This window comes from Doryrhamphus excisus, chromosome 21 (assembly GCF_030265055.1).
Source record: "Doryrhamphus excisus isolate RoL2022-K1 chromosome 21, RoL_Dexc_1.0, whole genome shotgun sequence".
Classification (NCBI taxonomy): domain Eukaryota; kingdom Metazoa; phylum Chordata; class Actinopteri; order Syngnathiformes; family Syngnathidae; genus Doryrhamphus; species Doryrhamphus excisus.
In genome coordinates this window covers 5466429-5479670 of record NC_080486.1, presented here as the reverse complement: position 1 = coordinate 5479670, position 13242 = coordinate 5466429, and the positions used below count along the sequence as shown (strand labels likewise).

The 13242-nt window shown below is 38.5% G+C and overlaps 1 protein-coding gene across 3 annotated transcripts in view; it reads right to left on the bottom strand.

The window, feature by feature from the left end:
- kcnh2b (potassium voltage-gated channel, subfamily H (eag-related), member 2b) overlaps window positions 1–13242 on the bottom strand; it is a 274228-nt gene that overhangs the window by 123801 nt on the left and 137185 nt on the right. For 2 of the 3 annotated variants that reach the window (XM_058059603.1, XM_058059604.1), the window contains exons 3-6: window positions 5357–5512; window positions 3439–3646; window positions 936–1264; window positions 658–869 (exon numbers count right to left, since the gene is read on the bottom strand). In XM_058059603.1, coding sequence (XP_057915586.1) covers window positions 658–869; window positions 936–1264; window positions 3439–3646; window positions 5357–5512 — 905 coding nt within the window. Of the gene's footprint in view, window positions 1–657; window positions 870–935; window positions 1265–3438; window positions 3647–5356; window positions 5513–7613; window positions 7913–13242 lie in introns of those variants that run through there. The other variant, XM_058059605.1, reaches the window with a different exon arrangement.

Sequence of the window (13242 nt, the reverse complement as noted above, 5' to 3'; positions counted from 1 at the left end):
TTAATGTTAGCATGCTAATATCCAGCATTATATTGTAGTGTTTACCTATGAAAATGGGGGGAAAAATACTAGTAGGCTAACCTTAGCATGCTAATAATAAAAACATGAAAAAATAACATTAAATGTATGTTATAAATTAGCTCGCATTTGAGTGAGGGAATAATACAAATGAATTTTATGTTATTGTTGGTAGGTTGCAAATGTTCTTGTGGGGTGAGTTGTCATAGTGGCACTACTACAATATACAAACATAATATAGCAAGTTAGCATCTGTGAATCAGAGCCAAAAATAGAGAGTGAACAAAAGCGCTGAAATACATTCAAAACACATCAACGTGATCACACATCCAAAGCAGTTCATTCGACAGTGAAAAAATGAGTCAGTGAACAAGAAGCATCTTGTTATTGTTGGCTCATGACTCATCCTTCCCACCTTCGGTCACAAATGACCAATCGCAACGCAAAAGCACACACTCTTGGAAAATTCCATCTATAAACGTAAGCATTTTTATTATGACCAGAGAGTACAACCAGGGGTGTCCAAACCTTCTCCACCGAGGGCCATTTTGATATAGGTCGAATATGCTAAGCGAGAATGGCCCCCGGGCTGCACTTTGAACACCCCTGCATTGCACAGTAATAAAAAAGTCAGCCTACCTGTGTGACTTTCTCGGTTACATTGTGCGTGCGGTCGATAAGTTTGCAAGGTGCTATGATGTCCATCTCCCCTGATGGCAGGGCGATGAGTGGGTCTGGTTTGAAATCCACAAAGTTGAGGGTGATCTGAGGAATTTTGGAGATGGCACGGTACCGCATGAGGTCAGAGTCTGACGTGGAGTTCAGTATGTTGGACTTACTGTTCACTGCACCTGGGAACAACACAATGAAGGTCACAATGAAAGACTGTAAGAAAAGGGGGTGATTGATTTCCGCACCAGTGCTTCCCAGCCGTGTACTCGCTCGCCGGTTTTTCCGGTCCCAGTCAGGCCTCATGGCCTCAATTTCGTCGACAGAGGAGGCGCGCCGCATGCTGTGGAAACTCTCCCGCGAGCGGCTGTGCGACAAAGAACAGTTCGAGCCAGAGGCGTCCTGGTTGAGGCTGAGGCGGTGGTGGGGTGCTACGCAGGGGGACGACTGGGTGAGGGGTCCCACCAGATGGATGATGTGGTGAGGAGGAGGCGCTTGGGGGGGTACCGGAGACACAGAGTGCAGTAAAGTGCGATGGTCCCCCACGTGGTCTTCGGGCCAACCTTGCAGAGCTGACCTTGGAAATGAAAAAAAAGTACTGTTACACCCCTAATAAATACTATTAATGTTTTTTGGTATATGCTACAGTATGTGCTACAGTATATCCCATAATTAAGGGCTTTATGGCTACTGATGCATCACAACATGTATCACTCTATAAATGTCAAAAAATGTAGTAGTGGTCATACAGTCATTGGCTTAGAAAATTAGTTATTTGTAAAAAAACAATAGTAAATTCATTCATTCATTCATTCATCTTTTTCCTCATGAGGGTCGTGGGGGTGCTGGAGCCTATCCCATCGGGCGAGAGGCGGGGTACACCCTGGACTGGTGGCCAGCCAATCACAGGGCAAAATAGTAAATTAAAATTAGTAAATTAGGAAAAATTTGTAAATTAGTAAAAATGTGTAAATTAACATTAGTAAATTAGTAAAAATTAGTAAATTAGTAAAAATGTGTAAATTAACATTAGTAAATTAGTAAAAAATGATTTAAAAGATAGTAAAAATTAGTAAAAATTAGTAAAAATTAGTAAAAATTAGTAAAAATTAGTAGATTAAAATTAGTAAATTAGTAAAAATTTGAAAAAAAAAAATCCACCCTATCTAAAGTTGACTCCTTCTCTCTCTCCATCGACAGCTCCTTAGTCTCCCCCTCCCCGCAGGTCAAGAGTCTGGGTGTCATCCTCGACAGCACTCTATCTTTCCAATCCCACATCAATAACAACACCAGGTCAGCTTACTTCCATCTGCGCTCCATCAATCGTCTACGCCCCTCCCTCACCCCCCACACCACCGCCATCCTCGTCCATAGCCTTGTCACTTCCCGCATTGACTATTGTAACGCTCTCCTCTTCGGCCTCCCTCACAAATCCCTCCATAAACTTCAACTGGTTCAGAACTCTGCTGCCGGGATCATCACCAGGACCCCCTCATCCCACCACATCACCCCCATCCTGCAGCAACTCCACTGGCTCCCTGTGACACAAAGAATCAACTACAAAATCCTCCTGTACACCTACAAGTCCATCCATAACCTTGCCCCCCCTTACCTCTCTGACCTCATCCACATTCTTAAGCCATCCCGTTCCCTCAGATCTTCCGCGTCCCTCCATCTCACTGTTCCCTATGCACGCCTTAGCACTATGGGGAGCAGAGCTTTCAGCCGCTCTGCTCCCCAACTCTGGAACTCTCTGCCACCAGACCTCCTTAACTCTGCCACCCTTCCCATTTTCAAATCTAAACTCAAAACCCATCTGTTCAAACTTGCCTATTCCCTTTAACAGCTTCACATGGTCCCCCCTCTCCCGATTTATTGTATGCTCTTATTTATTGTTTGTTGTCTTTTATCTTGTATTTTATATTGGTGTTTTTATCTCCTGTACAGCGACCTTGGGTGTCCTGAAAGGCGCTTTTAAATAAAATGTATTATTATTATTATTAAAAAATGTAAAAAAATGTAAAAAATGTAAAAATTTTGTAAAAAAATTGTAAAAAAAAGTTGCATGTACAAGTTATATGCCGTATTCTAATCACAAGCCAGTAATCGGTACCGTAACATCGGTAATGTTACATTGATGAGGCATTACCTTACATTATATTACCTTAACACTGCAGGGAGAGTGGAAAAAACCTATCCTTACATTCCATATGGAAGTGGTACGTTTTGAAACACCTGAAGCACCATGTGTTGTAAACAGAGTAATAGGTGTGTAAAGGTGACTATAGGGGTGTTATCTCATGTCTACGAGGCTCTAATAAATATAATAAAATACACATTAAATGTATAAATATTTTATCCTAATTAGGTGAGTGTGAATGGTTGTTTGTCTATATGTGCCCTGTGATTGGCTGGCGACCAGTCCAGGGTGTACCCCGCTTCCCGCCCGAAGACAGCTGGGATAGGCTCCAGCAACCGCGTCCCTCGTGGGGATAAGTGGTAGAAAATGAATGAATGAATCCTAATTAGCAAACACAGTTAACCGCCGTAAGAGATATATTTAAAGGAAAAAAATGACAACATATATAATATATATGGGGTTATCAAAGCATAATTAATTATGTCAATAATTTCAAATTGTTTCCTGATTATTCCCAATTTTTTGCAGTTTTGTTTATTTTTTTGCTTTACTTTTATTTGAATAATATATGTGAGACAATAGCATAGTCCACAGGAATGTATGGGATCTACCTGCTTCCACTGATTTGCTCCGTGGGGTCTGGTGCTAAAGGAGGGAGGGGCAGGAACTCCCCCAGGCCTAGAGACTCATGACAGCCGTCGTCGGGGTGCAGCGGTGTCGCAATGGGAATCTGACCAGACTCTGCGTCGTCCAAAGACACTTTACTGTTGGAGAGGGAGCGAAGCAGGGGGAAACGCAACTTGAAGCCTCGTGGACGACCTGATGAAGAAGACGAGGAGTTGTTTCAAAAATATGACACAGACAGGAGAGGACATCCAAACAAAATGGCGTTGGCCAGTAACGTTGATTAAAATTTTAGCTTTGGAGTCAATTCAAAATATGAACAATGCCCCACATCTTGTGGGACGGGCACACTGTGGAACACGGAGTCCCGAGACAGTTCAGACAAAACACCCTGTCCAACATCATTAAAACAACAGGATTCCAATTTATAATATTATTTTTGGAATGTTCAAGGCCACCTGGTGTCTGTGCGGATTGAATGGAACACTGATCCAGGTGGATTAAAGTCATTTTTTTCAGGCACTTTGGTTCAGATGAAACATTTTCTATTTTAACGGTTTCAATGCACAATGTCTTCTGTGTCCTGATTGGCTGTAGACTGTTGTTAATCAGTATCTTTTGTAAAATAGCGAAAAATGATTACTGCCGCAATATGGTTTAACGAGGATGCAAAAACGCTACAGCTAAGCAGCGTCAAGACGGTCAGAAGAGTGTTTAATTGATCATTAAAATTAAAACAAAGGTTAGAATTTTGAGTGTTTAAAAAAGAAAGAATTTTCTGCCTGTCTCAGAAAAGTGTATAAAATCGAACAAAAGGAAACAAAACGAACGTATAAAGGAAACGAACAATGGTAATGAACAGACATTGATGTTCTACAAGGACTTTCAAATGTTTGTATTTGGTGACTGTGTGTTATCAAAATGAAGGAAGTGTGTTGTTTTCAGATTTACAATTTGATTCGGGAACAGATGATGTCTATTTCCATCTGATATTTACAGTGGTGTGTTTGCCCCATTTCTCATTTGTTAATTTTTCTGCATGTTTGTCACACTTAAATGTTTCAGATCATCAAACAAATTTGAATATTAGTCAATGACAACACAACTGAACGTCAAAAAATGCAAACCTACATGGTCCTGTGTGGAAAAGTGATTGTCCCTTAAAGCTAGCTAGCTAGATAGCTAGATAGCTATATGTATATATAGATATATAGATATCAGATAGCTAGCTAGATAGCTAGATAGAGAGATATCAGATAGCTTGCTAGCTAGAAAATTAGATAGATAGATAGATAGATGGATGGATGGATGGATGGATGGATGGATGGATGGATGGATGGATGGATAGATAGACAGACAGACAGATATCAGATAGCTAGCTAGAAAATTAGATAGATAGATAGATAGATAGATAGATAGATAGATAGATAGATAGATAGATAGATAGATAGATAGATAGATAGATAGATAGATAGATAGATAGATAGATAGATAGATAGATAGATAGATAGATAGATAGATAGATAGATAGATAGATAGATAGATAGATAGATAGATAGATAGATAGATAGATAGATAGATAGATAGATAGATAGATAGATAGATAGATAGATAGATAGATAGATAGATAGATAGATAGATAGATAGATAGATAGATAGATAGACAGCTAGATAGATAGACAGCTAGCTAGGTAGCTAAAAAATTGTTTAATTTTCTGGTATCTAGCAAATTCCATGGTTTTCTTGATAATAACCAAAATCACTTAAGTTTTTACATCAATATCTACAATATATAGTTGTTATCTTTATATTTGTCCATATAAAGGTACCTTTGTGTTGTGCCAGGCATTAAAATGAACAAATAACCTGAAGAAACAAGGGTGGTCTAATCAGGTCAGTATTTACCGGTGACGAGCCAGGTGGGCAGGCGGTGGTTGAGCTCCAGTTTATCGTCTCGTAGCGTCTCTTCGGTCATGACCTCAAAGTTGAGGATGAACATGATCACCGTGCCATCTTCGTTTTTCACGGGCACCACATCCACCATGCACAGGAAGCACTGACCTGCGGGGACAAACATACACAGAAATCTCACTTAAACCCATTGGAATCAGTGGTGGCTTTTATCTGTGCTATAATGCTATAGTGCTAAAGTGCATGGTTTTAAAAACCAGGCACCTCCAGTCCAAAAGGGCGGACTAAATCTTTATTCATTCATTTTCTACCGCTTTTTCCTCACGAGGGTGCTGGAGCCTATCCCAGCTGTCTTTGGGCGAGAAGCAGGGTACACCCTGGACTGGTCGCCAGCCAATCACAGGGCACATATAGACAAACAACCATTCACACTCACATTCATACCTATGGACAATTTGGAGTCACCAATTAACCTAGCATGTTTTTGAATGTGGGAGGAAACCGGAGTACCCGGAGAAAACCCACGCATGCACGGGGAGAACATACAAACTCCACACAGAGATGGCCGAGGGTGGAATTGAACCCTGGTCTCCTAGCTGTGAGGTCTGCGCGCTAACCACTAGTCCGCCGTGCCGCCCACACTAAATCTTTATATGTATTAAAAAACATAGGTCAGCTTGGATAAATAAAAAATATATATTTATTTTGATGTGAAACAACCCATTTTTGTGTTGTTTATGTTAGCACAGTTTTGATATTTGAGCTGTCACAAAAGCAAAAATATTTGTGTTACTAAGTGACACTTTTCTAGTTAGGAACTGATATTTCCCTGAAATTTACCTACAGTATGTTCTATTGCTGATTACTAAAAAGCAGAAAAACTCAGAAAAAAACATTTTTTTCTGATTAAAGATAGGAGTTAGGGCTTATCCCGATATATTTAGGTAGAATATCGCAGTACGATATATATATCTCGATAATTTTTCCTAAATTTAGTCAAAATTCAAAGCCAAAAATTTAATTCAAATGTAAACAATCTTATAGAAAAATCACCACTGAAATAAAATAGTATATTCTCTTTTTAAAATAAATATAGAAAATGTAATTTTACTGATCAGTCTTCAGTGCAATAGTGGTGCACTCACAGTAGCCATGTTAGCGCTGTTAGCGCTTCCATCTAACGTTCTCCAGGACAACAGACAATAAACATGGTTAATGCCGTCTATATACAGCCACCTTTATACCGTCTTTTTTTCGCTGTTCACTCCCGTTATGCATGTTAACTCCACCTACATATTTACACTGCGATATCCAATCGTTCGGCGTAGCACAGGGATGCTAACAGATGCTAACCCAGTGTCAACAATGGCGCTAACGGCAAGCTACAAACATAATAAGATGAACATCCATAGCTGTACACTTACTCAAGGGGTCAATATGGCACAAAAACAATAAGGAAGTACTAAATAAAACACTATTAAACACTAAAAAGGCAGTAGGAGACACAGAGCTACCTTAACTAGCTTGCTAGCTTGCGCTATCTTGAAACATGATATCCAGTCTATATCGAAATGAACGATATTCTTGTTTTTGATATGCTTAAAATAGATAAATATATATTTTAAAAAATATCTACTCTTTCTTTTGGTAGTTTTCAAATTATATAGCCACTTATATAGCCACAGAATACAATAACACAACTTTGTGCGCTTTGAAAGATCAGTCAAAATAATGTAAAATGGCCGCTTCTGAAAGTGTTGGGTTTTGTTAATAATACATTAATATATATTTTTTTATTTTTACAATATGTCAAAGGCCAAAAAAGGGGGTTGGGCTGCAGTGGCTACACTTTGGACACCCTTGGTTAAGTGGGTCTTTGTATTCCGCCATATAACAAGTATGTCCACTAATCTCATTCACCATAGGTCAGTAATCATTTATAATTATGTTATAATACAGGTAAAATGTACAGCAACACTATGGAAAAAGACCAACATTTTTACAATGTATATGTCTTTATATCTTGGATTTTGCACTTTTTTTGGCTCTCCTTCAATGTAACAAAGTGAATTTTATATATAGCGTCTAAACTGTGAAGTAGGAAATAGGAAGAATTCAATGCAAATTGACTATTATTGACTATTAACTATTATTACTAAAGGTATTGGTTGGGTTTGGTAACATGAATATTAACTGCATACGTAGCAATCATTAGAAGTTTGCACCTCTAAAGACATATATTTCTGCCTACCTGTCTCTGGATATCACCTTTAAAGTAACCAAAGTCCACAAATAATAACCGCAGCAATTCCGTCAGTGTGGGAAACTTCCAGTCTACACGACAATGTCCAGTGTGTCCGCTCCACTCACAAACCTGCCTGTCATTCATATCACATCATAGCCTGGGAACAGGCCGAAACATCCGATTGGATGCCTGCATAATCCCCACACAGGAGGGGGAAAATATGAAACATGGGGAAAAGGAAAGGATTACACCATCTGGCCATATCTGGCACTCACAGATGTGAGTCTATGTATGTGTTGGTGCATGTCTATGTGCTCATGTGGAAGTATTTGATTCTGCAATTCACATTCATTCATGAGCTTCTGGGTCATCTCCATTCATGCCTGCATTCATGAACAGATGCTAGATTGCCTGTGGTGACTTTACAAGGTGTTGATGCATCCCTTCAAGCAGCCAAGTCTGGATTGAGGGACACAAATCTAAATAGACGTTGGATGTTGTCCCATTATGCTATTCCACCCTGTTTTTTATTTTGTACATTGTATATATATATACATCTTTACCTTTTCCTTTTTTAATTATTTTATTTATCAAATATATATTTTTTATTATTTTTATATATTTTTTAAAAACACATTTATTATAATATTATATATTATAAGATATATATATATCTTGACCTTTTCAATACAGTTGTGTCTTTTTTATTATTATTATTATTATTTTATCAAATATATATATATATTTAAACACATTTATATATATATCTTTACCTTTACAATACAGTTGTGCCCTTTTTAAAAATTATTTTATTCATCAAATATATTTTTTAATTATTTTTATTAAATTTTTAAAACCACATTTTCATATATTTATTTTTTACTAATAATATTCTAATTCGTACAAATTAATACAAAAATAAACTATTTAAAAAATATTTCTTTTTTGTATTATACTTGTTTTTCTTTCAATGTAAAAAAAAAATCCCCAGCAGGAAGCTACCCAGAATGTCTTGCGGGTTATATGTGCGGTTATAGTTTTGCAATTTTTGTTTTTTTTTTATACCTGCATAGTCAGTCATATTGTGTGTTCCATATGTGATACTAGTTGTTTTAGGTGCACCGTTATTGAGGTTGGCGATTGGATAGGACGTACTATGTATATTCCATACAACAGTGTGTGTCTACAGCATGGATGATGACAGATGTGACAGACGTCCAAATATACACACACGATTCCACAAAAGTACAATTTAGGTTTAAACACAATAAAAGTGGATTTAACGCAGTAATCCCTCATTTATCACGCTTAATTGCTTCTACAGATGACAGTGATAAGTGAATTTCTGTGAAAAGTGGGATTCATAAACCCATCCGTTTTCTATACCACTTATCCTCATAAGGGGGGGGTCTGCTTGGGTACGCTGGAGCCTATCCCAGCTGACTTTGGTGAAAGGCGGGGTACACCCTGGACTGGTCGCCAGCCAATCACAGGGCACATATAGACAAACAACCATTCACACTCGCATTCATACCTATGGACAATTTGGAGTCGCCAATTAACCTAGCATGTTTTTGGAATGTATTACTTTATTGTTTCCTTTTTTCATAAAATGAACTTTTAACAGTTGTTAAAAGGTTAACAGTGCGAATGCCATTTCATCTAAATTCCCTCGCTGGATGTATTCCAATTCATCTTGTACCAGCTGGTAATCTGATTCAGTGAGGCTGATTTACAAAAACCCAGGGGGGATTATCACAATGCTCTAAACACATTAAAAAAAAAAGTGTGGAGTGCACGCTTCTCATGGATATCCAGGGACGATACGGTCATGGTTTTATTTGTTTTAGACGAGTTATCATATATTAAACGTAGAAACTTTGAACCGTAGCTATGAGCGCAATCACAATGAGCTTGTCAACCAACTGGAAAACACATCATAGTATATAACAGTATAATTACATATTAGTCTGACTCATGGTGTCATTTTACTAAGAACATTGTACTAACAACACTAAACTCATCACACAGCAACTTAACACTAAAATGTTATACCTCATAAACACACATGTACAATATAGTTGAATAAAAAATATATACAAACATGTACTGATATGAGTTTGAAATGAAAAAAAAAACTACTTTTACAGTTTTCCCATAATGCATTGCATCTGAGCAACTCATTCATTAGAGCACTGTAATGCCTCTCTTTGGGCTCTGTCCAATGAAATGCATTGGATTGTTTTTTTTTCAAACTCCTATTAGTACATGTTTGTATAGTTCTTATGTATACGTTTTGAGTGTTAAGTTGCTGTGTGATGAGCTTAATGTTGTTTGTCAATTTCCACTGGGTGGACAAGCTTGTAGTGATTTTTTTCAAAGCTTGTGTCAAATAAAGAGCTGCTTGCTTTAAATCCAAATTTTCCAAATTTAGTGGGTGCGACTCATACACAGGAATTTTCGGTACATGATTACACTTCCACGATTCAATAAGAATCAAATCTTATTTAATCCTTTCTTCATGTCTCGGCAATTACTTCAATGTATGACAGTGTTGTTGTTGCTAATTATTTGTCTTTGTGATGTCTTTGGCAACAGGTACTTTGGCTTCTTGATGTCTATTTTAGCAGCCATTGTTTGCTGCCAAAGAAATTACCAACCTTCAACCCCGACCATCTGGTGTGTTATGGTGGTTTGATCATCAGCCGATATTGTACAAAAGAATTGGCAACAATACCTTAGGTACCTCTGCTTGGTGTGGCTGCTGTCCATACAATAATCCCTCGCCATTCAGCGGCTGTACTCTATCACAGTTTTTCAAAAATATAAAATAAATCATCCCCTAAATTGAGCATTTTCCCGCATAAACATGGCTAAATTAACTAAAGCAGGGGTCTCAAACATGCGGCCCGCGGGCCAAATGTGGCCCGCAGGACACTAGTTTGAGGCCCCCGCCTTGATATGAAAGTTTAATGTTAGTGCGGCCCGTGCAAGTTTGATATGGATGCTGTATGGTATCATGTACTCAGAAAAAATATTACGTTTGATTAATGTTCATGTTAAAGGTTAAATAACTGTTAATAGTTATCCTCCCTATCCATGTGGAAGTGGTAAGTTTTTGGCTATTTAAGTTTAAAGGAAATAACTTGGAGGCTACCGTTTAGGTCGCTAGCTCTCTAGTTTGCGAGTTAGCATGTGTCTCAAGACCCTGCAGTTGCGCAAATGTTGTAAATAAAAAGAGTATAAATGTGACTATAGTCGTGTTTTGTCATGTCTACAGGGCTCTAATAATGCTTTGTTCATTTTAATCTGAAAAAAATAATTTGTCTACCCACCAACTATATGTGGTTTCTTAATTTTTAATTATTTGCCGTTTTATTATTATTATATTTATTTATTACTGATTGATTGATTTTCTTTATTCTTGATTTTATTTTGTGTAGAAAAATAAAAAGTAAGATATTTGAGAACAGTGGAATGTTTTATCAGAGCTTTTCTTGTAGAAAATCGGAACCAAAGCAAAGTTTATTCATTTTTCTGTTTTTAATAAATGCGTTTTTTGTTGTTGTTTTTTTTTTTTTAAACCTCACCCCAGCCTCGCCCAGACCCTAGCTCCAGTGGCCCCCAGGTAAATTGAGTTTGAGACCCCTGAACTAAAGTACAAATATAAGGCATTAAGATGACGCATTCAAAGACGTTGTGGTGAATGTAGTATTCTACATTGGTCACTATTTGTCTGTATCGTTACTGTAATGTTCACTGAGACACACAAGCACCAGACTTGATCGCCTGAACAACAGGCTTTTATTGACGGTTTGAATTACTGTAACCCATTGTTACGACAAGCTCAACGACTCAACTCTGAACCCCAGACGTCACTTTATCTCGAATAAACATTCAGCATACAGATCATCAAATTTACAAGCTACTGCTAGTCGCTAGTTCATTAGTTTTGCTTTTTTCGGGGACTTTTGTAGTCTGTTTGTTGGACATATTCTGCTTCTTGGCGTTTTTCGTTTATCATGTTTCCACCTCCCATGGTGACTTTATGTTTTTGTTCAGGAAAGACTATATTGTATGTTTCTGCCACCACGTCTCTGCTTCAATGGGTAACGTGTCATCAAATCATAGCAGGATGTGATGCCACTTTTATTATGGGGTCTGTGAGATGTTATTATGACACCTTTTAGAGTCACTCTAATAGCTCAGTGCGATTTCAGTCAAATAGCTTTAGTCAAACACACACAATACAACTCCAGTTCATTCCAAGGTTAGCCTAAGGAAAAGTAGTGCTACTGTAAACTGGTGGTGGGGAAAACAGTTCATTTCAGTGAACCGGATCATTTCGGTTCATTCAGTAAAAAGATCCGTTCATTTCGTTGCATAGACCCAGTCGGCCGTGTCAGTCCGTTCACTCATGTTCATGTTCGTTTCGACTCAACAGCGCAACAAGATGTGATGACGTCCGGTGTTATGACTCCCCGGCCGACGCTGTGACTGCTGCACCCCCCCATAACAACTGATTTCCTGTTCAGTGCAAAATAAGCTTCAAATCAATGTTTTCAAGTATTTCAGTGAGTCACTTGGCTGAGGGTGGAATTGAACCCTGGTCTCCAAGCTGTGAGGTCTGCGCGCTAACCACTCGACCGTCGTTCAGCCTACTTCAATATCAATCATCAACAATTATTATCAATAACAACTGACTTCCTGTTCAGTGCAAAATAAGATTCAAATCAATGCTTTCAAGTATTTCAGTGAGTCCCCTGGCTACGGGTGGAATCGAACCCTGGTCTCCTAGCTATGAGGTCTGCGCACTAACCACTCACCCACCGTGCAGCCTACTTCAATATCAATCATCAACAATTATTATCAATAACAACTGACTTCCTGTTCAGTGCAAAATAAGCTTCAAATCAATGCTTTCAAGTATTTCAGTGAGTCCCTTGGCCAAGGGTGGAATTGAACCCTGGTCTCCAAGCTGTGAGGTCTGCGCGCTAACCACTCGACCGCCATGCAGCCTACTTCAATATCAATCATCAACAATTATTATCAATAACAACTGATTTCCTGTTCAGTGCAAAATAAGCTTCAAATCAATGCTTCCAAGTATCTCAGTGAGTCCACTGGCGGAATTGAACCCGGGTCTCCTAGCTGTGAGGTATGCACACTAACCACTCGACCGCCCTGCAGGCTACTTCAATATCAATCATCAACAATTATTATCAACATCAACTGACTTCCCGTTCAGTGCAAAATAAGCTTTAAATCAATGCTTCCAGGTATTTCAGTGAGTCTCCTGGCCGAGGGTGGAATTGAACCCTGGTCTCCAAGCTGTGAGGTCTGCGCGCTAACCACTCGATCACCGTGCAGCCCATTCAAATATTCATTAAAAGCTAAATAAAACACAATTACAGTTAGACCAAAAAAGACAAGCTACGTTGACCATCACTTCTCTCCATCACTCCCTGAATCATCCCGTACTGTGATGGATTATAATTTGTACTTGATTGTGTTTTAATCTCTGCTTTGGGACAAGTGGATTACAGGGAACAGATTAGACTGTGATCAACCAGATCCTCCATACTGCACTCCAACATAAAGCTGCCACTTGCTCCCCAATACAGGCCTCTACTAC